Consider the following 26,197-nt stretch of genomic DNA (forward strand, 5'->3'; position numbering starts at 1 on the left):
CGAAAAAAATATTAGGCCCCCGCGACCCGACCCCGGAGAAGCGGTTGAAGATGAGGATGAGGATGGTGGCTGACGCAACAGCACCCCCCTCACGCTGTATTTGGCAATGCGCTGAATGACTCGCAGATAGAATGGCAGTGAGCCACAAGCAAGGTTTAAGATAATAGACTTGAAGCCACTCCAGAAACCAAATTAAGATGAACCAGCAGTTTGGTGAGTAGTAGGAAGATAATTAGTTAAACATTATTTTCTGGCATAACCTTGTTACAACCAATTAATCCAAAATACTTTCTGCCAATGAAATTACCCAAAAGCATATAATTATAGCTTATATAATTAAAGACATGTTAATTAGCATATATAATGTATTTCAGCTGTGTTCTTTAAAGTGAGTAGTATTGTTCTAAAATAAATAATAAATCATAAAATAATTTAAAAAAATGTATTAGTATTCAACCATTTGGGCTTTACTACTGATTGGACTCATCAAAAAGATCAAAAGCGATTGCTTCGTTATTTAAATTATCTAAGCAACTAACAGAGTGGACATTTCCATGTTTGGAAAGGTATGACCAGGTGACCACTACTCATAGTTTCGACTCAAGCTCGTCCCCTTCATGGCCCGGCCCATCCGGTTCAACAGACTTGCGCTAACACCAATTCATGTTGTTGTACATTTGATATAATGTACATGCATATTAATAAACCTCCATAACTTGACATTCATTTGGTAGTCGTAACATGGTTCGTAAATAAATGTATATGCATTATATTGTGGCGTGCAGCACGGGATGGATGGGATGACGTTGAAATCGAAACTACCGGGAAATCGAAACTAACAGAGTCATAAACCAAGGTCCATGTACTAAACCTTTAGTGGGCAGATAAAGTAGCGAAGCGCCTACCATGCTCCGTTAGTATGTGCTATATGCATGCATGATCACATACACTTGGGATATTTATATTGTCATATGCCATGGAATCAATCAACTACGTTGCTAAACTCAATGAGTTTGTGCAGAAAAGTGGCATGGAGTTGAAATACGAAGACATGGGGGTTCTGAAGGTCCTGCTCATATTAAAACGTAAGTCTGCTCCACCGTTACACCTAGTGTTTTGATTAGGCAGCCAATCTGTTGAATTTGATACAGTATATATTTGCAGCTTGTTCAACATCGGATGGTTATTTGGACTTGGCTTCAGGGAGTTTGATATATGAGTGACAGGAGGACGCTGAAGTTAGCCCCACATTCACTGATCCGGCTTTTCTTTCTCTCTCTCTCTTTCTTTCTCTCTCTCTCTCTCTCTCTCTCTCTCTCGAAAACGTTATTGGCATGAGAAATATACATTTGCATTGCCAATGCGAATGAACACTGAAATAAAAAGGTCAGGTATATAGTATAAACCTCCCAAGCTTTCTGCTGACACCCCGAAATCAAAAATCCATGGAGGAAATGGAAAAAAAGGAATTGTTGTGTGGCTATTTGGCTATTTTACTGAATTCATTGCGCCTCCAAGTGGACAGCTTTGAAATGGCGTTAAATATTACACCAGATATGGATACTGGACCTCCCCAGATTTTCAATGATAGGCCTACTACGAATTAAAAAATCCACGGTTGGAATTTGGAAATATTTCATCTTAAACAGAATCAGCCCCTGGACTCACTCTTTCCACAATAATTGCACTATTGCACTCTTTAATTTATCTTTAATCTATCTTTATAGGAGATACTGTCATTTTTATAATATCACACATTTTACTTTTTATAGTATTTTATAATATTATATCTGATATATATATATATATATGTGTGTGTGTGTGTGTGTGTGTGTGTGTGTGTGTGTGTGTGTGTGTGTGTGTGTGTGTGAGCGAGAGTTTCTCTCTCTCTCTATTAAAGGAGACATATTATGGCGTTTTCACAACAATTAAAAATAGTATTTGAGTTCCAGAAAACATGTTTTTGAAGCTGTTTGCTGGAAATAGCATTTAGGAAAAGAAATCTCGCCTACCGCTATTCCCCTCTGTTTCAGTCCCTTCAGAATGTGCTGTTTCTGGTGTCTGTAGCTCTAATGCAAATGAGCTGCTGCCCATTAACCAATGAGCTGTCAGACTGAACCGCAGCATGGAGAAGGGATTGTTCCCGTTTGCGGACTCCTGGTACTCTATATCTATATTATATTATATAATATTAATAATATATATGGGTATTTATATAATATTATATCTAATATAACGGCCAAAAGCTATGTGCGCCTCGGATTATATTACAAATCATAAATACTGTGTCTGACGTCTCTGGCACTTTCACAACAAGTAAAGACTCGTAGTGGGGGATATCTCGGCCATGGTTGAGAAGAATTGGGGGAAAGGAACTTTTGCCTTGACTCTATGAAGTCCATGAACGGCGACATGGAGGAGAAAGGGATTGTACTCCGGGAGTTGAGCTGCCGAACTGCCACCGAGCTACCCATGCCGGAGCTGCCTCACTGCCGCCGTCGAAGCCGTCCGGCCGCCGCCGAAGCTTCGGCGGCAGTCCGGCAGCTCAGGCGGTTTACTCCGGGATCTGAACTGCCGCCGAAGCTTTCCTGCTGCTCCAGCGGGTGTCCTCCGAGAGCTGAAAAGTCTGGCGGGGGTAGCTCGGCGGCAGTCCGGCAGCTCAGCTCCGGGAGAACAATGCCTTTCTCCTCCATGTCTCCTCCTCTGGACTGCCGCTGAAGCTTCGGCGGTAGTCCCTCAGCTCCGGCGGGTGGAGCTCGGCGACATTCAGTCAGAGAAAGGGATTGTACTCCCGGAGCTGAGCTGCCGCCGAGTTCCCCCGCCGGAGGCAGCTGCTCATCCGCTTGTCCACAAAATCTTAGCTATGCTCTGATTGGAGGGGAGTGGGGAAGTGGGAGGTAATATTCAACTGCGCCCCCTTCCTACATAGGGGGGGGCGCCGAAACTGACTCGCTCGTTTGTTAACTGTAGGCGGGGTAGAAATGCATATCTCACTCAAAAAATCATGTACAGACTTTTTTTCAAAGTTTGTATGCGTGTGGGAGCACCAGAGACCCAAAACAACACCCCAAATCCCAGGAAAAGTGTTGTTTTCATAATATGTCCCCTTAAAGAGTTGTCCCATCAGCTAGGCCTAAGCTACCTCTCATAACGCAAACCAACATCTGTTGTATTGTATTATAGTAAGTAAAGTAAGTACAATTTATTCATAAGGCACATTTAAAAACAGTTTTTGTTATATATTGATGTGACTCGGACACATGCGCTGCTTAGAATCAAAACACGTCTTTACTTGTTGTCCGCCATTATACAAGTACATGCAATTACGTCCTGACGTCATACAACCTGAACTACGGAAACACAATACATTACATCCCCTTTCTTAAGACGCTTTGTTTTGCTTTCGTTTTAAATTAAACTGACACAAAATAATGCCTCACTTCTTTGTCGTAGTTATGACACGTAACATAAAACAATGCCTTAAGGTAAAACTTTTTCTTCACGGTTTAACACCATTCAAATAAACTTGTATTGTATTCTACAGCATATCTAACAATACCAACAACAAAATGCATTATGTTACACTCATGCATAATAAATCTACAACATTCTTTTTTTTTTTTTTTTCATTAACACTCAGTAACACAACCTATGTGACATAGCATCAATCTGCTTGAGTTCGAAGGTATGTCTAGTCTCTGTATCTGGCTGGAATCTTGACTTGTCTCCCAGACCTTGTGTGATGTAATTGTAACTGTGCTTGTCCATCATGTGAGTCAGTGTCCTGATTGACCTCTGTGTCGTTGCCTTCTGTGTCAGATCCAGTGTGTGCCGTTTCAGTGTGTGTGTATGTGGGAATGTCCTGCATCTCTGTAGGTGGAAATTCCCTCTCGCCTGTCTTCAGTAGATGCTTTCTGTTCCTCCTGTAGACTCGTCCATCTTGTGTGCGAACTATGAAGGATCTTGGTAGCTGATGTCTTTCCAAAACCACAGCTGGCTGCCATGTATCTCCTTTCTGTATCCTGACATTTTCACCTGTTCGTAGATCTGGCAACTTTTGTGTTTGTCTGTCAAAGTAGCTCTTTTGCTTCATTTGTCTGCACTTCAGATTGTCTTGAACTTGAGCTCTATTTTCAGGAGTCGATAGAGTTGTTGATGCTGGAAGTTTGGACTTTAGACAACGTCCCATTAACAGCTGTGCAGGAGATAATCCTATACCCTCCAGCGGTGTGTTGCGGTATTCGAGCAAAGCAATGTATGGATCGCCATTGCCGCTCTGTGCCTTTTTGAGCATGTTTTTTTACTGTTTGTACAGTTCTTTCTGCCTGACCATTAGACTGAGCATGTCCTGGACTGGAAGCAACATGTTCAAATTCCCAACTCTCAGAGAACCCTCTGAATTCACCACTGGCATATTGTGGACCATTGTCAGAGACTACGGAAACTGGGATTCCGTGCCTAGCGAATGTCGACTTCATGGCAGTGATGACACCTCGGCTGGTTGTGTCACACAACTTGGTGATCTCTGGATATTTTGAATAGTAATCTACGCAGAGCAAATACTCTGCACCATTGTAGTGAAAGAGATCTGTGCCAATCTTCTCCCATGGTCTTCCTGGCAGTGTGTGGGGAAGTAGAGGTTCTTTGGGATTGCTGTTTTTGTTTTCATTGCATACAGCACATTGAGACACAACGCCCTCTATCTCAGTTGACATGCCTGGCCAGTAGAGAATATCCCTAGCTCTCTCTTTACATTTCACTATGCCAAGATGTGACTCATGGATTTTGTTCAGCATTTCCTGTCTCATCTGGTTTGGCACAATGAGTTTTGCAGCTTTGAACAACAGTCCTGATGCATAGTTGATTTCCTCTTTGAATGTCCAGTAATTTTTCATTTCTTTTGGAACATCATCTCTTTCTTTTGGCCATCCTGTCATTGTGATGTCTCGTAGCATTTGCATTTCCGGATTATCCGTTGTTGCTTTTCTGAACATTATTAATTTCTTTTCTGAGATGGGTAGTTGTGGTGTAACCCAGTTGACTTCCAACTCCTCTCCTAGCAAATCTTCTTTTTGCTCTTTTAGGAAAGCACGGCTCAGAGTGTCAGCGGTGTACAGCTCTTTCCCTGGCTTATAGGTAACTTTGAGTGTGTACCTCTGTAGTCTGAGAAGCATCCTTTGCAATCTCATGGGAGCTTGGTGGAGTGGCTTTTTGAAGATGCTCTCAAGCGGTTTGTGATCACTCTCAACTTTAATGTCTCTGCCATATAAATACTGGTGGAATTTCTCACACCCATAAACTATGGCAAGTAATTCCTTTTCAATTTGCGCATATCTGCGCTGACAGTCAGTAAGCGCTCGTGATCCATACGCTACAGGCCTTCCATCTTGCAGTATTACAGTTCCTATGCCTTCTGAACTGGCATCCACAGACAATGTCACAGGTGCTTTCACATCATAGAACTTGAGTGTTGGTGCATTGGTAACCAACTTCTTCAATTGTTCATAGCTTTGCTTTTGCTCCTCTTCCCAATGCCATGCCGTGTCATTCTCTAGCAGCTTTCTCAGTGGAGCGCTGACCTCAGACAGGTTGGGAATGAACTTTGCAAGATATTGTATCATGCCCATGAATCTCATCAGCTCCTGTTTGTCTTGTGGTGGTGGTAGCTGTACCACAGCTCTCACTTTTTCATCATCTGCTTTCAGCCCATCAGTGCTGAGTACATGACCTATGTACTTGATCTCTGTAGTTCTGATTTTACATTTGTTTCTGTTCAATTTCAAGTTGTACTCCCTTGCTCTCTCCAAGACCTTTATCAATCTCTGATCATGTTCCTCGATTGTGTCACCCCATACAAGCAAATCATCGATAATGTTGACTACTCCTTCCAGGCCTTCAATCATTTGTGCCACGGATCTCTGGAACACCTCAGATGCAGAAGAGATTCCAAAGGGTAGACGGAGGAACCGATATCTCCCTATAGGAGTGTTGAATGTGCACAACTTGGAACTTTCTTCGTCCAGTTTAATTTGCCAAAACCCTTGATTTGCCTCTAGCACAGAAAAGTACTTTGCTTTCGGCATGCGGGAGACAACCTCTTCAACAGTTAGCAGTGGATAGTGCTCTCGTTTTATTGCCTGATTAAGATCCTGTGGATCCATGCATATCCTCATCTTTTTCGGTTTGACCACCGTCACCATGCTGCTCACCCAGTCTGTCGGTTCTATTTGTCTTGTTATCACTCCATTCTGTTCCATCCTGTGTAGTTCTTCCACTACTTTGTCCCTGGGAGCCACTGGAACCTTTCTTGGAGCATGCACAACTGGTGAAATAGTTGGATCAATCTGAATATGGTGTATCCCTGGTAAACATCCTAAACCAGAACACAAGTCATCAAAGTCATTCAGAATGTCATTGTCTTTTTTTATATCATACACTCTCTTCACCAAACCTAACTTAATGCATGTTTTCTTTCCCAGTATTGCTGGAACATTTTGCTGCGTGATCTCAAACTCAATCTTGTGTTTCTGTCCTTTGTGCACACAAGTGAGTTCTCTCGTGCCCAATGGCGCCGACTGGTGGCCGAAATATGCAACAAGCCTGCAGGTGGATTTTTTCAGCTTTCCTCTGATGTCGAGTGAGTTGAACGTGTCTGCTGACATAACATTGCAACCTGCACCAGTATCAAGCTTAAATTTCACCTTTCTCCTGTTTATCTTCAGTTCTTCAGTCCACTCATCGCCATCCTCCATCTCTGCATTGTCAATCTTTTTGATGCATACTTCTTGTTTCACATTGATTGTGCCAATGAACATGTTATGTTCACTGTCACTCTGTTCCACAGCATGCATTTTCCTTGTGTGGCCTTGTGCCTTGCACATCCTTGCAAAATGATTCTTTTTCTGGCATGACTTACACGTCTGACCAAAAGCTGGACATTTCTTGTATTCATGTTTATATCCACATCTATTGCAATCAAATCCCTTTTGCTCATCATGTGACGCTGGCTTTGTTCTGCCCTTTTCAGCTCTTTCTGTCATAGCTGTATTCACAGGTCTTATTTTATGCACTTCAACTTCTTCATTGAGCATTTTACCTTGACTTGACGTGATCTCATTGGCACGGCAGACATCAATGGCTTTTTCTAACGTAAGATCCGCCTCTCTTAATAGTCTTCTTCTTACACTATCATCTCGTATGCCGCATACAATCCTGTCACGTATCAAAGAGTCATTTAAAAGTCCAAACTCACAATCTTTGGCTTTGCTCTTCAACTCCGTCACGTAGGCGTCTATGGTCTCTGTCGGTCCTTGAGCCTTTGTGAAGAACATATGTCGGGTGTATGGAAGGTTCTTTCTAGGCTCACAGTAATCTTTGAACTTTTCTTTCAACACTTGAATTTTGTCTTTCTCAGCTTCACTGAAGACAAATGGTTGTAAACCTTTATCGCCTCTTCATCCGCCACGTGCAGAAAAGTAGCACACTGCACCGCCTCGGACTTTTCAGCTATTCCGCTAGCAATACAAAACAGCTCCAACTTCTGGATCCATAATTTCCAGTTTTCCGCAAGATTACCTTGTAGGCTCAAACTTGACGGTGGCTGTAACTGTGTCATTTTTTCTTTTCTCTTTTATCATTCCGTGATTTCTTCTGACACCATGTTATATATTGATGTGACTCGGACACATGCGCTGCTTAGAATCAAAACACGTCTTTACTTGTTGTCCGCCATTATACAAGTACATGCAATTACGTCCTGACGTCATACAACCTGAACTACGGAAACACAAAATACATTACAGTTTTCACTGGCCAAAGTGCCGTACATGGTGCAAAAAAGGCATATAAAAGAACACAAACCACATACATAAACAGTACATGAAAACATAAAAATAACAACATATCACAAAAGGGGAGGAAAGGCCAGGGAGAAGAGGTGTGTTTTGAGCCTAGATTTAAAAATGGCGACGGAAGGAGCGTCTATAATTGAAGGCGGCAGTTCTTTCCAAAGGCGGGGGGCAGCCACAGCAAAAGCCCTGTCACCCCTCTGTTTTATGTAGTGCGTGGAACGTGCAGGAGACCCATGCTACATGATCTAAGGGACCTGGGAGCTGAGTGGTGATGGATGAGCTCTGTGATGTAGGGCGGGGCCAGGCCATTTAGGGCTTTAAAAACCATAAGTAGGGTTTTGAAATGAATTCTGTACTGGATGGGCAACCAGTAGAGGGATGCTAGGATGGGGGTTATATGATCCCGCTTACTGGATCCAGTCAGTAGTCTTGCTGCGGAGTTCTGGACCAGCTGAAGGCGAGAGAGGAGTGATTGAGGGAGTCCTAGGTAAAGGGATTTGCAGTAATCCAGCCATGATGTGATGAAGGCGTGTATTACTTTTTCCAGATTGTGAAATGATGAATGGGGTTTCATCTTAGCAATGACTCTGAGCTGGTAAAAATGTATCTTGACTAGAGCAGCAATTTGCTTGTCGAAGCAGAAATTCGAGTTGAAGATGACACCCAGGTTTCTGGTGTGGGGTTTGACGTAGGGGGAGAGAATACCCAGGTCGGCCGCGCGAGGGGGCTTTAGATTTGGAAGGTCCAAAAATAATGATTCTGTTTTTTCATTGTTAATTTGGAGGAAGTTACTTCCCATCCAAACTTTTACCTCCTCAAGGCAGTCAAAGAGGGTCTGGAGTGGGTCTGCAGATCTGAGAGGAAGGTATAATTGCGAGTAGGGTTGCAAAAATCCGGGAATTTTCAAAGTAGGAAAATTTCCATGGGAATTAACAGGAATTTATGGGAATAAACCGGGAATTTACAAAATTGAAGGTTGGCTCTTAACAGGGGACTTAAATATATTTGGGGAAAATATATTTTAGCATAATCTTGACTAACACAACCAGATTTCATGCAAGTAAACTTGAATATCTATGCTAGTCCTCAATCACGCTAGCACACTGATTACTGCAGGGCTATTGAGACCACGCCCCCTACATGCATTGTGCATTCCTCCATCACGTGTGCACTGACTTCTAGAACCCTGGACCACACTTTTGAGCCCAGAGCATATTTAACTCAATATCCATGTTTTTGTTCTTCATTGAAAGAATAAAATAATCAGAACTTGTTAAAGTTCTACTTACAAATAAATCGGCTAAAATTATATTTTTCAATTTTTTGTAGTCTTTTAATAGATTTTGTGTAGTGTTATTTTGCATGGCGTGTCTACTTATAACAAAAAATATATATATTTGGATATGATAGTTTGATTAGTTAATTCCCATTAATTCCTAGTTAATTCCCATTAATTCCCATAATTTTCAGATTTTTAAAATTTCCAAGATTCCCAAGCTTTACTTCCCATGGTAATTTACCAGAAAGTTTTCGGAAATTTACCGGAAATTGTCCACCCCTTTGCAACCCTTATTGCGAGTCATCGGCATAAAAGTGAAATGAGATGTTATGCTTCCTGATTATATTACCTAGAGGGAGCATGTATAGGCAAAAGAGGACAGGGCCTAAAATGGACCCCTGGGGGACCCCACAGGACACAGGGGCAGAGGGTGAGGAGAACTGCCCGATAGACACTGTGAAAGATCTATTGCTAAGATAAGAGGAAAACCATTGAAGGGCTGTACTACTTATACCAACCCACTGCTCTAGGTGTTTAACCATTATATTAATGGTTTAGAAGGAACAATCACAGTTGTCCATAAAGTATCTGTTTCAGAGAGGAACCTCAGTTAGTTTATGAAAAATGAGGCAGTTTCTAAAGTAAGTAAAAGAACAAGGTATAGAAAAGCAGACATGGAGAAATGTAAACAAAGTCGTTTCAATCTCTGAACCACGTGGGGACCGTCTACCATATCAGCAAGCAATAAAAGAAGTATAAAATCTGGCAGGAAGCAAACTGATCAGACTTGACGGTCTCAGACTAAAAAAACCTTCAGTGGCTGAAGATCAGTTGCTGCAGTCAAAAAAGAGTCACTGAATCAACATTTCTGAATGCTAAAGTACAGAAAATGTGTAGTATTCTGAATAATGGCCTATATGACATTATGGCAAGACAGAAGCCATGGCTCTAAGAGTGGCCAGGGATGTAGTTCAAGCCATATTAAGAATGTTATTAAGAGTCTGTGCTGAGACTGAAATGCTATCTATCTATGCTACGAGTCCATTGATTTGACTTGTTTTGCCAATTGCACAGTAATAACAACCTTGAAATTCACTACCTACTTCTGCTTATTCTCAAAATGATTTCTGAAATAATATCAATGAATGATAATTCCTATGGGTTAGGGGTAAGAGAGGAAATTTTGGTATGCGTGAGCACCCCTAAAAATAGTGTCCACGATCAAGGCATGCCTCCACCAACCCATGCAATTGCCGTTATAGCAAGGCATGTCTGGATAATAGGCCTATAAGACACAATGAGCATCACCTATCCTTTATCAGGATGTGTAGGAAGAAGGCCTACTGCTCAAACTTTTACAACACTGTAGACTACTGTTTCAGCCTTTATAACTAATGGTTTTAAAATGTGTCCCTCAGGTTTACTCAAAGGGTGATATTAAACGGCAAACCATACCCAGAGGGTGTTGGAAAAAACAAGAAGGAAGCCCGGCAAAATGCAGCCAAACACGCTTTAGAGAGCGTTTTAGAGGCAGATTCACACCACTCCCATGTCTCGGGATGGTCCGTGAGGGACGCTACAGAGCCAATTAATCAGTCAAGGCTCATCCAACCCAACTACACGTGCTGGCTCAACGAGTACAGTCAGAAGAACTGGGTTCCCATAAGGGCACTGGAGTCCACCGCGGTGGAACTGTGCTACGCTAAACCGTAAGTCTCTGCGACTGCGGTTCGTCCCTTCATTACCCATCTGTTGAGCTAGCCACTCGGCTCAGAATGTCTGTGTTTTCAGATGTTGCAGGTTTGTACTTGACGGTACGGAGTACCCGTCTGGCTCTGGGAGAACGAAGAAGGAGGCAAAGGAGGAAGCAGCCAGGCTTGCATATGAGGAGATATGTAGAAATCCACCCTCAAATGTAAGTTCAGGGTGGGAGGTGGGAATAGAGATGGTGTGTTCTGATGTAATAAACACAATGTATAAAAGCACAATATAACTTCTTCTTTTAAAGACCATAGATCAGAGTGGCAGTGTTGAGCCATCGAGTCCTCAAAAAAATGAATTGAATCAAGACATGTCGGAGGCAATGTGAGTACAGACAGGATGAACACATCACACAGTGGACGATCGATTCTTGATTAAGTGTTGTTTTTGTTAACCGTCTATCCCTCAGTGTTTCACTTGCAAACATGGAGGTGAGCATCAGAGAGCATTCTGGCTTGAGTGAGCCTAATTACATAGGACTGCTCAACCAGCATTGTCAGAAGAACATGTGCCACGTGGACTTTTCATTGGTGAGAAGATCTGGTCCTCCACACTGCCCTCAGTGAGTATCAACATTAATGCATAGAGAATAAGAAAATGTACTGTGTACACAATTCACTAAACCGGGAGGTACAAATATTTTATAAACCTGTGTTTTCCAGCTAAAATGCTTGTGTTTATTTTATGTTTGAAAATATGATTATCTTTTTTGGGGTCCGACTGCTTCCTTCCTATTTCCTTTTTCTTACATGGAACAAAGCCAATCTGAAAGTATATGTAAATTATCGCCAGAATTGTTTCTGCCAACAATATATATAAAAAAAAAGTTTGGTTAAACAGCTAGATCAATTACCTCAATCCATGATGGTATCCTCATGGAGGGACCTTACTGTAAACATTCAGATTGTAATCCCTGTACCCTTGTGCCCCCAGGTTTTTCTACAGGGTGGTTATTGACGGTAGGGAGTACCCTGAAGTCGAGGCGAAGACTACAAAGGAGGCCAAAAAAAGGGCAGCAAAGGAGGCCTGGTCTGTGCTTCAAAATTCGTCAGACTGGGACAGCAAGGTATTTCTCTGTCTCTCTCTGCCTTGTATCTCTGCCTCCCTCTCTCTCTGTCTCTCTCTGCCTCTTTCTCTCTGCCTCCCTCTCTCTTAGTTTCTCTCTGTCTCTCTGAATCCCGCTGTCTCCCTCTGCCTCTCTGTCTCTCTGCCTCTTAAAGTTCAATTCAAAAAAGCTTTATTGGCCTGAAAAATAAAGATGTACATTGCCAAAGTGGGTGAACAATACAGAAACAATACACCTCTCACTGTCCCAATCTCTCTCTGTCTCTCTCTGTCTGTCTGCCTCTCATTCTCTCTCTGTTTCTCTGCCTCTCTCTATCTCTCTCTATGTCTCTCTGCCTCTCTCTGTCTCTCTTGATACACTAATAGATTTAATCAAATAAATCAAATAATGATTCAAACACCTGTTCTTCACTTATGGAAAACAAAATATTGCTTATTACTGGTCTTATTTCAGGCATCTGGGAAGTCCGCCAAATCAGAAGAGAATGGCACATCTAATAAACCAACATCACAAGTGTAAGGACTCAAAAGGAACCATGACATTCCAGCTACTAGTATCTTTGCTGTCCGGAAGTTTATTTTATATCTTTCTTTTTAATTACTAAGGGCTACCTCTTCATCAGATTGCTTGATTCAGTTCAAAGAACCTTCCAAGGTAAGTTCAGAGGTTGTATTTGGTGGGTTTCTCATTTAATAGGTTTCTCAGTTATTACATCCAACATAAAAAAAATATTTTCATTATTATTATTTAATTTGTAATCACAATTTTATAATATCACAATATTTTTCTATTTTGCAGGAAGAAAGATTTTGTAGCAAGAATAAAATTAAGTAAGTCATTGAAATATTTCTCAAAATTCCCTTCAGGTCTGTACACTTTCTTTAAGCTTTATTGTGATTATTGCTATTTTGGTAGACTTGCCGCAATCTTAAACAATGCCCAAAAAGAACCAACCAATACACCAACAAGTCCAACTACTTCTTCTAGGTAAGGCAAACACGGACCTCCACCTGCAAATGTCTGTTTTTGTTTTGAATGGGTGTGCCATGCATGATCATGTCTCTATGAATGTGTGAAGAGATAATAACTCATCTTACTTTCAATAGGTTCTTAAAAGAATACGACCATATTGAGCCAATTGGGGATGGGGGCTTTGGTCAAGTTTACAAGGCCAGGTTGAAACACTTGAATGTGTATTACGCGGTCAAGATAGTGACCAATAAAGAGTAAGAGTCTTCCAGCTTTAATCTCATTGTATAGTTTTGTTGCTCATGTAACCTAAATTAATATTTTCATGCTACCACTCATTTTGATCAGGAAAGCTCTGCGTGAGGCAGCGGTCTTAGCAGATCTACAGCACCCTAATATCGTTCGATATTACACCTCCTGGATTGAGGATTCGCACTACAAGCCTCACAAAGGTGAAGATTCCAGCACTTCCCAGTAAGTAATTCTACCATTACAATTAGGTTCAACAGTCAACAATATTCTGCATACTACAGGTGGTTCACATTTTGACTTATATCTTCGTAACAAGGTCAAGCAGCGATACGTCCCGGACTTTCCTGTACATCCAAATGGAGCTGTGTGAAATGAAGGATCTTGAGGAGTGGATAATTGAGAAGAACTCATTGCATCAGGATCCCACTCGGGGGAAGGAGAGTCTCGACATCATGAGGAAGATAATATGTGGTGTGGAATACATCCACTCCAAGAATCTAGTCCACAGAGACCTAAAGGTGTCATACTGTTTGGGTTACATTTAGTTTCTATGCCACACGGTTACCGCTTGACGAACAACTCTAAATATTGTCTTTGTGTCGGACAGCCCTCCAACATTATGGTTGGATCGAAGGGAGAGGTGAAGATTGTGGATTTTGGTCTGGTAACGGCGGAAAGGGACGAGGAAGGCAATGTGTTGGAGAAGACGATGCGCACGGGCACTAGGTCCTTTATGGCCCCTGAACAAGTGAGATCACCTGTTTTATAAAGTTAAAAAAAACGGTTTGTGATGAAGCGCAGCATAAAGGATATCCCTAATTAATGATCTTTATCTGTATGTTTTATTCTAGAGTAACAAAAACATATACGACAAAAAGGTGGATATATTTGCGTCGGGCTTGGTATATTTCTTGATGCTGTGGAATATCTCCGGTCAGGAAAGGAGGGAAGTAAGTCTGTTATAGATGGCATTTTTTAATCATATCTTTATGATCATAAATAAGTTTTGTGTTCATGAATGAATTTTGTTTAATCCATCAACAGATGTTGTGCGGCATCAAAAAACAAAAATTTCCAGCAGACTTTACACGGTCATTTCCTGAAGAGGTCTCATTCATTTTTACTTTCATACGTAGACATAAATTATGCAAAAAATTATGTTAACTTTTATGATACTGCCATGTATTATAATAATATATATATTTTTAATATATATATTTTTGTCCGTTTGCAGCAAGATCTAATTGCATCGATGCTACATAAAAATCCCAAATCCCGACCCTCTGCTGAGAAGATAAAGGCTAAGCTGGAGGGGTCGGATCGTTCTACAGGGAGTCCGAGAACGATCTGACCCAAGTGGACGGACGAGGTGAAGGAGGTGTTGGGACCAACGACCTTTTAACATTTTTTATCTATTTTTAACATGCACTATGTAACTTTGTCACTGCAGCCATGACTTCTGTCTTCTTCTATTAATCGGAGCAGGAAATCTGTGTTGTCTTAGGTTTGCGGTTGTTAAATGGGCCTGCTCTAGCTCTACGTTATAAGACACATATATTTTTTTGTTGCTCATCTGTTTTTTTTTACTTTGCTTGTGTGTGTAGTGGAAATGTCATTTCCTGAAAGGTCTCAATAATTTGCACTTTCATGCGTAGACATAAATTATGCAAGTCGACTTTTACGATGCCATGCACTATGTAACTTTGTCACTGCAGCCATGACTTCTGTTGAGGAAGGTATTAATCACTAAAATTAGACATAGTTTCGCCTCATTGGGTTTCTATCCCACCCAAGTGTCAGTTGATGACACCTTCTCCCTTTCCTCACACCCTCCCGGTCTCTGACCCCAGGGTTAGTTGATGACACCTTATCCCTCATGTTGGATGAAAAGATGTGTTAGTGTTTTAAAGAGAAAAAATGTACTGAGAACGTTATCATAGTTGTATCTGTAGGTCTACTACAAGGTTCATTATACATCTCTTTCTAACCGAATTCAATACGATAGTTCAGGTTTGCTGCAGGTTTTTATTTTATATATATATTATATTTATATATATAGGGGGTTGCCGTTTATTTACATTCTGAACAATATTTTCTTCACAAAACTTGAGGTGAGCTGCCTATAGGCTTGTTGCGCTAGGCTACACTAAGGCAGTTATTGCTACTGCTGCAGCGTTAAGTCCCTTCAAAAATTAAAGATGCTGGGAAAAAATCCCCCAAATTAGCAACTAAATTACTAAAATGTAGTGTTTACTTCTCGCTATCATCAATCTATTTTGAACTCAATTAAAATACCTCCGACAACAACCCTCCTTGACAACAATGCAACAAAGGCTACCACAAAAACAATAACACAAACAGTACACAAGAACATGAAAGCTACAATATTAAATAAGCAAGGCAACTCACTACACTGCCTCCAATGCATGTAATTGCACATGTAATATTGTACATCCCTAATATGGCACTTTTAAAAGCATCATTGCATAGACCCCTTATTACAAAGCATTGGTTATCGTTTAGCAATAAGCCTTTTTAAGCTTAATCAATGAATCATTAGATTCATTCATAGATAAAAGTATTAAATATACGTTTATTACTTAATATACTTGGTTATTGATTAATATTCCAGATTAGTGCCAACGGGCATCATTCGATTTGAATCATGCCTGGCTGAAGTTACACTTACATACCGATTAGGACCACTAGGGGGAGCTGTTGGTTTACGAGTGAGTGTTTACGGTGAGCGCCTTAACCTAGGAATGTGACATTTCTCATCAGGCCTTCAGCACATGCTGGTCTGTATGGAAAACACCATTCCCAAACAGAGAAGGCAAGATTCCAGTGAAACACCTGGCCGTGGAGCACCTGGTCACATGGACCTGGATAATCAGTAGACCAATCAGATCACACGGCTTGAAGTGTGTACACTGCACCCAACAATCAGTGAGCAGAGGACTTCACAATGAGTTGACTGCCGTTCATGGAGGTCAAAGGTTGTAGCCATCAAGCACTATGCCTCCGATTTGTATTCATAATCACCTGACAGCAGCTAGGCACAAAGTGCATTCGGCCAACATTGGTGAGTTAATAGTTGCTTTAGGGTATAATTTTAATAGGATATAGAATGTAATCATATTTCCTATCTTTGATCAAAGCATTTCAACTATTTAGCATTAATATAGTTTAATTGCTAAATAGTGAAATGAAATGCTTATAGGCCGATAGTAGGTCTTTTATTCAGTTTTTATTAATCATTTAGCACTAATAGTATAAGTGCTAAATAGTTGAAATGCTTATAGTTGGACTTTTACTCAGTTTTCACACACTGGTTTTCCCGATCATGAAGCAACAGCAAATAATTGTTCGGAAAACAACTCTGGGGTCATCTAAATAAAAGTTGAATCGACACTGTTCACGGATAGTCTCAGTAAAAAAGATGGTTACATCACCACTACCAATTATTACAGTGCACTTTGAATTGTATTGCGAATAATATATATAGATTGTGAGTGTGTATATGTAGATTAAGTTCGGTGTGTGTTTGTGTGTGTGAAAGTGCACGTTTGAGCACGAGTGTGTACGACTATATATTTATGAGGCAGCTTGCGGACCTTGAGTGAAAACTCTTGAGTTTCTCTGCCTTTAACCACTTCATATGGGCCAAAATCAAAAAGCTGATGAAACTGCATTTTCTGTGTTGACTAGCCTCCATCCATTGGCCTATTACCAGCTCCCTGTCCTTAACCTCATCTCCAGGTGTATTTGCTTTAGCCCAGCCTCACTGGTGCTTTATCCAGTCCCATGTGAAGTATCAACCAATCATCATGGGAGCATACAGCAGGGGGCGGGAGGAAGGCAGTGTGGCAGGATACATCACGTGTTAGCCAATCAGCATCCCTTTCCACGTTTTGTCTGATTACGGAGAAAACTAAGTGGTTTAGCAAACCAGCTGTTTGGCTGCATTCGTGTCCGAATGAAACACATGTGTGAGATGATGCGATGGGGATGTTATCATAGAAAATAGGTCCCTGTGGAGAGGTATGTTGGAGGTTGAGAGAGAAACAAAAGAGAAAAATCATGGTTTGCCCGGGATAAAGAAAAAAGGAAAAGGTTTAGAAATAAGCCGTTTTCAAGAGCAGGCCTTCGGAAAAATATGATTATATGTAAGAGCCGTGAAAGGTATAACACTGCACTTATTCATTCATATACCGAAGTATATGAACATGTATATAATAATGTATAAATATATGATACAAAACATGTGCTACTCGCTCTGCTGTCCCCTAGCAGAAGTGCTACTCGCTCTGCTGTCCCCTAGCAGAAGTGACCCTGCGATTGCAAAGCAACAGACCTTATTCAGCCATGACCTTAACACACTGAGCCACTGTTCCCAGGGATATTGAAAGAATCATGACATTAAATATCTGCCCTTAAATGATGCAACAACAAGTAAGGAAAAGAGAATGGTGGCAGGAAACTGGTGGATTGCCTACTCTGGCTAGGAAATGAGTCCTTAGCCCAAGTGAAGGAGTTCGGGAGTGAGGGTACGATGGAGCGTGAGATTGGCCGGAGAATCGAAGCAGCGGGGGCGGTGTTGCGTTCGCTTTACCGCACCGTTGTGACGAAAAGAGAGCTGAGCCGCAAGGCAAAGCTCTCAATCTGCTGGTCCTACCCTCCTACCCTCACCAATGGAAGTGGGCTATCTATGAATGGTGGGTGATGACCGAAAGGACGAGATTGCGGGTACAAGCGGCCGAGATGGGTTTTCTCAGGAGGGTGGTCAATGTGGCCCGGGAAAGGGAAGTCTGGGCCCCCCTGCTAGAGCTGCTGCCCCTGCAAACTAATCTTTTTTTTTAGAGGTGAAAAAGGCCTCTAATTCTTTTTCGCCTCTAAGAAAAAAGATTAGCTTGCAGGGCTTATTCGCCTCTGATTGGTTAGAATGGCTCTCCTGTGATTGATTACGGTTAGGGTTAGGGTGAGGTTTAGGATTAACCCTAACCCTAACCCTAAACCTAACCATAACCTCCCCCAAACAGCTAGGACTAATCGAAACACGATCTAAAGGAGAGCCCTTCTAACCAATCAGAGGCGAAAAAGGCGGTACTTGCCCATACCATCCTGCGAAAAAAAGATTTGCCCCCCGCGACCCGACCCCGGAGAAGCGGTTGAAGATGAGGATGAGGATGAGGATGGTGGCTGACGCAGCAGTACCCCCCTCAGGCTGTATGTGGCAATGCGCTGAATGACTCAGATAGAATGGCAATGAGCCACCACATGTCTAGTCAGTGGAGCAACTTATCATGTACCTGTGACAACTACCAGGGAGCCAACCTGAAATCTTGATAGATATTTTTTCCTTCAATAACAGTGGTTATTGAGTAGACTGTGTATTGGAGCATGTCTTGGCATGTTCTGTTATGCCAACCAAATAATTCAAGCAAGTTTTAAGATATAGACTTGAAGCCACTCCAGAAACCAAATTAAGATGAATCAGCAGGATGGTGAGTAGTAAGAAGATAATAAGTAAAACATTATTTTCTGACATAACCTTGTTACAACCAATTCATCCAAAATACTTGCCAATGAAATTACCCAAAAGCATATAGTTATAGCTTATATAATTAAAGGCATATTGATGAGCTTATATAATGTGTTTCAGCTGTGTACTTTTAAGTGAGTAGTATTGTTCTAAAATAATTAATAAATAAAATACAATTATTAGTATTCAACCAATTGGGTTTAACTAATGATTGGACTCATGAAAATGTTCAGAAGCGATTGCTTCGTTATTTAAATGATCCAAGCAACTAACAGAAGGAACATTTCCATGTTTGGAAAGGTATCCATGACCAGGTGACCACGACTCATAGTTTAGACTCGAGCTCGTCCCCTTCATGGCCCGGCCCATCCGGTTCAACAGACTTGCTCTAACACCAATTCATGTTTTTGTACAGCTGATATAATAAACATGTATATTAACAAACCTACATAACTTGACATTCATTTGGTGGCCATGACATGGTTTGTAAATACATGTATGTGCATTATATTAACTGCACAACAATAAGGAGTGGTATTTTAGAACAACTTCACCAGATGGACGCGGACATGTTGTGAAATGAGCTGATGATGACGTAGACACCCGGAAATCAAATCTAGAGCCTTAACCCTTTAGTGGGCAGAAAAAGTAGAGAAGCGCACACCACGCTCTGTTAGCTTGTGCTATATGCATGCATGATCACATACAAGTGTGATATTTATATTGTCATACCACATGGAATCAATCAACTACATCGCTAAACTCAATGAGTATGTGCAGAAAAGTGGCTGTGAGTTGAAATACGACGACGTGGGTTCCGAAGGCCCTGCTCATATTGAAACGTAAGTCTGCTCTAGCATTACGCATAGGGTTTTTATTAGGCAGCCCATCTGTTGTATTTGATACAGTTTATATTGCAGCTTGCTCAACATCGGATGGTTATTTCGACTTGGCTTCAGGGAGTTTGGTATATGAGTGACAGGTTGGATATTAACAGTTGTCCCATTAGCTAGGCCTACCTCTCATAACGCAAACCAACATCTGTTGTATTGTATTAGATGAATGGTTTAGAAGGAACAATCACAGATGTCAATATCAAGGCATGCCTCCGCCAACACATGCAAATGCCGTTATAGCAAGGCATGTCTGGATAATAGGCCTATAAGACACAATGAGCATCATCTATCCCTTACCAGGATGTGTAAGAAGAAGGCCTACTGCTCAAACTTTTACAACACTGTAGACTACTGTTTCAGCCTTTATAACTAATGGTTTTAAAATGTGTCCCTCAGGTTTACTCAAAGGGTGATATTAAACGGCAAACCATACCCAGAGGGCGTTGGAAAAAACAAGGAGGAGGCACGGCAAAATGCAGCCAAACACGCTTTAGAGAGCGTTTTAGAGACGGAGTCAAACCACTCCCATGTCTCGGGGTGGTCCATGAGGGACGCTACAGAGCCAATTAATCAGGCAAGGTTCACCCAAACCAACGAGTCCACCGCGATGGAACTGGACCACGCTAAACCGTAAGTCTCTGCGACTGCGGTTCGTCCCTTCATTACCCATCTGTTGAGCTAGCCACTCGGCTCAGAATGTCTGTGTTTTCAGAAGTTGCAAGTTTGTGCTTGACGGTACGGAGTACCCGTCTGGCTCTGGGAGAGCGAAGAAGGAGGCAAAGGAGGAAGCAGCCAGGCTTGCATATAAGAAGATATGGAGAAATCCACCCTCAAATGTAAGTTCAGGGTGGGAGGTGGGAATAGAGATGGTGTGTTCTAATGTAATAAACACAATGTATAAAAGCACAATATAACTTCTTCTTTTAAAGACCATAGATCAGAGTGGCAGTGTTGAGCCATCGAGTCCACAAACAAATGAATTGAATCAAGTCATGTCGGAGGCAATGTGAGTACAGACAGGATGGACACATCACAGTGGACGATCGATTCTTGATTAAGTGTTGATGTTTTTGTTAACCGTCTATCCCCCAGTGGTTCACCTGCAAATATGGGGGTGAGCACCAGAGAGCATTCTGGCTTGACTGAGCTTACATACTTAGGACTGTACAGCCAGCCTCAGCAGGAGAACATGTGCAACGTGGACTCTTCATTGGTGGAAAGATGTGGTCCTGCACACTACCCTCAGTGAGTATCAACAGTAATGTGAGAGAGAATAAGAAAATGTATTGTGTTTTTTGGGGTCTGACTGTTTCCTACCTATTTCCTTCTTCTTACATGGGACAAAGACAATCTGAAAGTATATGTAAATTATCGCCGGAATTGTTTCTTCCAACAATATGCATAAAAAAGATTGGTTTAACAGCTGGATCAATAACCCCCTCCATGGTCCCCATGGAGGGACCTTACTGTAAATATTCTGTTTTTTTTCTACAGGACGGTTATTGACGGTAAGGAGTTCCCTGAAGTCGAGGGGAAGACTACAAAGGTGGCCAAAAAAAGGACAGCAAAGGAGGCCTTGTCTGTGCTGTCAGACTGGGAGAGCAAGGTATTTATGCCTCTCTCTGCCTCGCTCTGTCTCTCTGCCTCTCAATTAAAATTCAAAAAAGGTTAAATGGCATGAGAAACAAACTTTACATTGCCAAAGCGGGTGAACAATACAGAAACAATACACCACTCTCTGTCTCTGTGCCTCTCTCTGTCTCTCTGACTGTAGCTGCTTTCACACATACACGTAAGTCCTGCTATTCTCCTGATGGGCCGTATATGTGAAAAACATATCCTGACATTGGTATCCTGAAAATATCCTGAAAAAATACTAGCCCTGAGGTAGTATTTTCGCCGGCGGAAACGTTAATTACCTTATATGTGAATGAGGAGTAGAAAGACGGTATTTCACACCATTTCAGTGGCCATGTTGATGACGCTTTGGTCCGCATTTGCATGTCATTGAGTGGCACCCTAAATGATAATCAGCCTATTGCCTTTTTCGCTGAATGGTTACAAAAATATTTAAAGGTTGGCACTGCTTTTCAGAGTCATTTGTGGTAAACGCTAAAAGATAGGTCTTATCATAACCCTAAAAGTATTCATCATACAAAAATTTGTATTATTATTATTTACAACAGTTTTAGCTGAACATTATAGGGTTCCGGCCTTCCACTCCCTGTTTTCTCAGTTAAACACAGAAATCAACTACATTTGTCTCAGTGTTTGTTATATATGAAATGAAGCAACACAAGACGCTCTTTCTCCGGTAACGCAGTCTTTCGCGACGCCTTTCTTCTTCGTCGTTTCTTCTATTTGTCCCCAACTCACGCTCCAATCTTTCATTGATCGATTGTTCTGATATTGTGGATGCAACGGAATATATGATGCATCGTTTCAGAAACATTTAAGATGATCGCGATGAGTTCTGCCCATTCTGCCTCCGTGCTGTCTGCAGTCAAACAAAACAAACAAAGTGACAGAGGCCACACTTATCCCGCCTCTTGCAAACTTAGACCCTATGTCATATCCTGCCCCTTGTAAGCCCACTCCCCTAAACCCCCTGTTGATTCTACTGATGTCGGAACGACATCGTTGTCCGCATATAAAGAATCAAGTGTGAATAAGTGTGGATGACCCTGAGGGTCGAACCTGATATACAAATTTGGCGGAAAAGCGGAGGACATGTGTGAAAAAGGCTTATCTGTCGCTCTGTCTCTCTCTGTCTCTCGGCCTCTGAAATTCAAATACAAACAAGGTTAAATGGCATGGGAAACTAAATTTACATTGCCAAAGCGGTTGAGCAATACAGAAACAATACACCTCTCTCTGCCTCTCTCTCTGTCTGCCTCTCCGTTTCTCTCTGTCTCTCTGTTTCTTTGTCTCCCTCTGTCTCTCTGTCTCTCTCCGTCTCTCTCAGTCTGTCTCTCTCTCTGTCTCCCTCTCTCTCTGCTTCTCTTGATAGATAGAGGGATAGATAGATTGTTCTCCACCTGTTCCCCACTAAATAATGCCTATTACTGTTATTATTTTAGGCAAATGGAAAGTCCGCCAAATCAGAAGAGGTTGGCACATCTAATAAAGCAACATCAGACGTGTAAGGATTCAAAAGGAACCATGACATACCAGCTACTAGTATCTTTGCTGTCCAGAAGTTTATTTTATATCCTTGTTTTTAATCACTAAGGGCTACCTCTTCATCACATAGCTGGATTCAGTTCAACAATTCCTCTGCACCTCCCAAGGTACCAATTGCTTTTTTGGAAAGTTGCATTTCATGGGTTACTCATTTGATGTGTTTCTCAGTTATAACATTTTTATTTTTCTATTATGAAGGAAGAAAAATTGGGTAGCAAGGCTAAAATTAAGTAAGTTTTTTAAATATTTCTCAAAATTCCCATGTCTGTACACTTTCTTTAATCTTAATTGTGATTATTGCTGTTTTGGTAGACTTGGAGAGAAATTCAACAAAGAACCAACAAATACACCAAGAGGTCCAACTACTTCTTCTAGGTAAGGCAAACACGAACCTCCACCTGCAATTTCTGTGTTTATTTTGCATGATAATGTCTCTATGAATGTGTGAGGAGATAATAACTCATCTTACTTTCAACAGGTTCTTAAAAGAATACGACAATATTGAGGATATTGGAAAAGGGGGCTTCGGTCACGTTCACAAGGCAAGGTTGAAACTCTTGGATAAGTATTACGCGGTCAAGATAGTGCCCAATAAAGAGTAAGAGTCTTCCAGCTTTTATCTCATTGGATAGTTTTGTTGCTCATTTGACCTAAATTAATATTTTCATGCTGCCACTCATTTTGATCAGAAAAGCTCTGCGTGAGGCAGCGGTCTTAGCAGATCTACAGCATCCTAATATCGTTCGATATTACACCTCCTGGATTGAGGATCAGGAAAACATGCCTCCCAACAGTGAAGGTTCCAGCACTTCCCAGTAAGTAATTCTACCATTACAATTAGGTTTAACAGTAAACAATATTCTGCATACTACAGGTTGTTCACATTTTGACTTCTATCTTCATAACAAGGTCAAGCAGCGATATGTCCGGGCCGTACCTGTACATCCAAATGGAGCTGTGTGACATGAAGAATCTGGAAGAGTGGATAGAGAGGAAGAACTTATCGCATCAAGATCCCACTCGGGGGAAGGAGAGTTTAGACATCATGAAGCAGATAATATGTGGTGTGGAATACATCCACTCCAAGAAGCTAATGCACCGAGACCTAAAGGTGGCATACAGTTTGGGTTACATTTATGGCCTTTTTCCACCGACAGTACCAGCTCTACATGCCACGACTTAGCGTGGCAAGACTTGGTTTGGTTCCAGGCAAGGCATGTCATGTTTCCATCTAGAATAAAGTACCTCTTCAATGTGGGCAGGTCGTCATAGCACGCATGTGCGAAACTGCAGTGACATACTTATCCACGCGACACAGAAAGGGCTTGGCTTGGGGCAGGAGCGTGTCCAACTCTGTCACGGTCCAAGACGTGTTCTTCCGCTGATGCTTGTATTTATAGAAGCCGGGTGTCAGGCTCGGACGTCGCGTTCATCATGACTCGTCCAGTGGCATCACTCTCTGGCCAATCAGTGGCCAGCAGCCTGTTAACATCATACAAAAGTATCAGATCAGCTCTCTTGGAACCTCGACGGAGGTGAGAATAAAAAGGTACCAGTTAGCAGGTACCAGGTACCTCATTTTGGTGATCGAAACCGCCTTCACTTAGGCCGCCTAAGTGAAGGCGAGTTGAGCTGGTACTGTCGGTGGAAAAAGGCCATTAGTTACTATGCCACATGGTTACCTCTTGAACAACTCAAATATTGTCTTTGTGACTTTCAGCCCTCCAACATTATGGTTGGATCGGATGGAGCGGTGAAGATCGTGGATTTTGGTCTGGTGACGGCAGAGAGTGACGAGGAGGGCAATGTGTTGGAGAAAACGATGGACACGGGCACTAGGTCGTTTATGGCCCCTGAACAAGTGAGAACACCTGTTTTATAAACTAAAAAAAAACATTTGTAATAAAGTGCAGCATAAAGGATATCTCTTATCAATGATCTTTATCTGTATGTTTTATTACAGAGGTACAAAAACGTATACAACAATAAGGTGGATATATTTGCATCCGGCTTGGTATATTTTTTGATGCTGTGGAATATCTCCAGTCATGAAAGGAGTAGAGTAAGTCTGTTATAGATGGCATTATTTAATCATATCTTTGTGAACACCATATCAAGTATTGTGTTAATAAATTAATTCATATTATTTTTCATGTTAACAGAGTTGGGATAACATCAGAAAACAACAATTTCCAGCAGACTTCACACGGTCATTTCTTAAAGAGGTCAAATTAATTTGTACTTTCATACGTAGACCTACAATTATGCAAGTCAACTTTTACGATACTGCCATGTATGACGACCTAGCATGCTTTAATATATATTTGTTATGTCTGTTTGCAGTCATTTCTAATTAAATCGATGCTACATGAAAATCCCGAATCCCGACCCTCTGCTGAGGAGATAATGGCTCAGCTGGAGGGGTCGGATCTTCCTACAGCGAGTCCGAACAGACCCAATGAGATGGACAAGGGCTGGGGATCAGCGCCCTTTTAACACTACCTTTTTAATCTATTGTTAACATGCACTATGCAACTTTGTTACTGCTGCCATGACTTCTGTTGAGGAAGTTATTAATCGTTAATGTTAGTGCCATTTTGTCATATTGTAATTTAAACTCAGATTTAGATATTATATTATTTAGATTAATATTTAGTGATTGATTATTATATTGATTGACTAATTGTTTTGCATTTTAGTTTAATAACTGTTTAGTGTACTTGCTTTCATTGGTTAGAATTATTAGAGATGCATAGGATATATTAGTTACTTTAGAGCACGCTATTATGACGTAGGGTTTCGCGCATTTAGGGTTAGTAAAACTGTGTATTTGTATCATTTGTTTCATTCAGTAAAGACGAAGCGAACACACTGTTCTACCGTCGTTTCAACACATTAAACACGCATAGACCTCGTTCTTTCTGTCTTAGAGTGGTTAAGTGACTGAATATGTTTAGAGATATTTACTGATCACAACAATGGAGCTTTAGCCACTACAGCTAAAGTTAGATAACGTTTCGCGTCATTGGGTTTCCATCCCACCAAAGTGTTAGTTGATGACACCTTCTCCCTTCCCTAACGCCCCTCCCGGTCTCTGACCCCCAGGGTTAGTTGATGACACCTTATCCCTGCCCTCAGCCCCTCCCTGGCAGACCCCTTTCTCGCACTGCACTATTGAGCACTGTTTTCATAAGTACAGTAATTATGACTTGTGTGGTGAAACCATTGTGCACAAAAGAAAAGTGTGGTGGCCCTCATTGTCTGTTAGGAGGGATAGGCACTGCCTTCTTTTTATTTACAAAGCCGTAATAATAAAAGCCGTAACTAATAAGTTTCAAATTAAATTAAAATCAGGAATTCATAATTTTCCTTTGTTAATCCATGTCTGTAAATGTGTAA

The 26,197-nt window shown here is 41.4% G+C and overlaps 1 protein-coding gene across 1 annotated transcript; it reads left to right on the forward strand.

The window, feature by feature from the left end:
* Window positions 1-889: 889 nt before the first annotated feature.
* On the forward strand, window positions 890-26,197 carry LOC307070539 (uncharacterized protein). Its single transcript, XM_079729044.1, is given in 35 exon segments — window positions 890-1,054; window positions 1,057-1,085; window positions 10,548-10,838; window positions 10,921-11,044; window positions 11,138-11,214; window positions 11,300-11,452; window positions 11,824-11,956; window positions 12,410-12,471; window positions 12,562-12,610; window positions 12,755-12,786; window positions 12,872-12,943; window positions 13,063-13,182; window positions 13,274-13,399; window positions 13,494-13,695; window positions 13,785-13,925; window positions 14,029-14,127; window positions 14,222-14,284; window positions 14,412-14,491; window positions 19,427-19,561; window positions 20,012-20,245; window positions 20,328-20,451; window positions 20,545-20,621; window positions 20,708-20,860; window positions 21,110-21,221; window positions 22,696-22,757; window positions 22,848-22,905; window positions 22,997-23,028; window positions 23,111-23,173; window positions 23,277-23,396; window positions 23,488-23,613; window positions 23,708-23,909; window positions 24,519-24,659; window positions 24,762-24,860; window positions 24,961-25,023; window positions 25,142-26,197. Coding segments are annotated over 35 exon segments (3,885 nt in total). The 5' UTR covers window positions 890-976; the 3' UTR covers window positions 25,295-26,197.

This window comes from Pollachius pollachius (assembly GCF_949987615.1).
Source record: "Pollachius pollachius genome assembly, chromosome: 2".
In the NCBI taxonomy this organism is placed as follows: domain Eukaryota; kingdom Metazoa; phylum Chordata; class Actinopteri; order Gadiformes; family Gadidae; genus Pollachius; species Pollachius pollachius.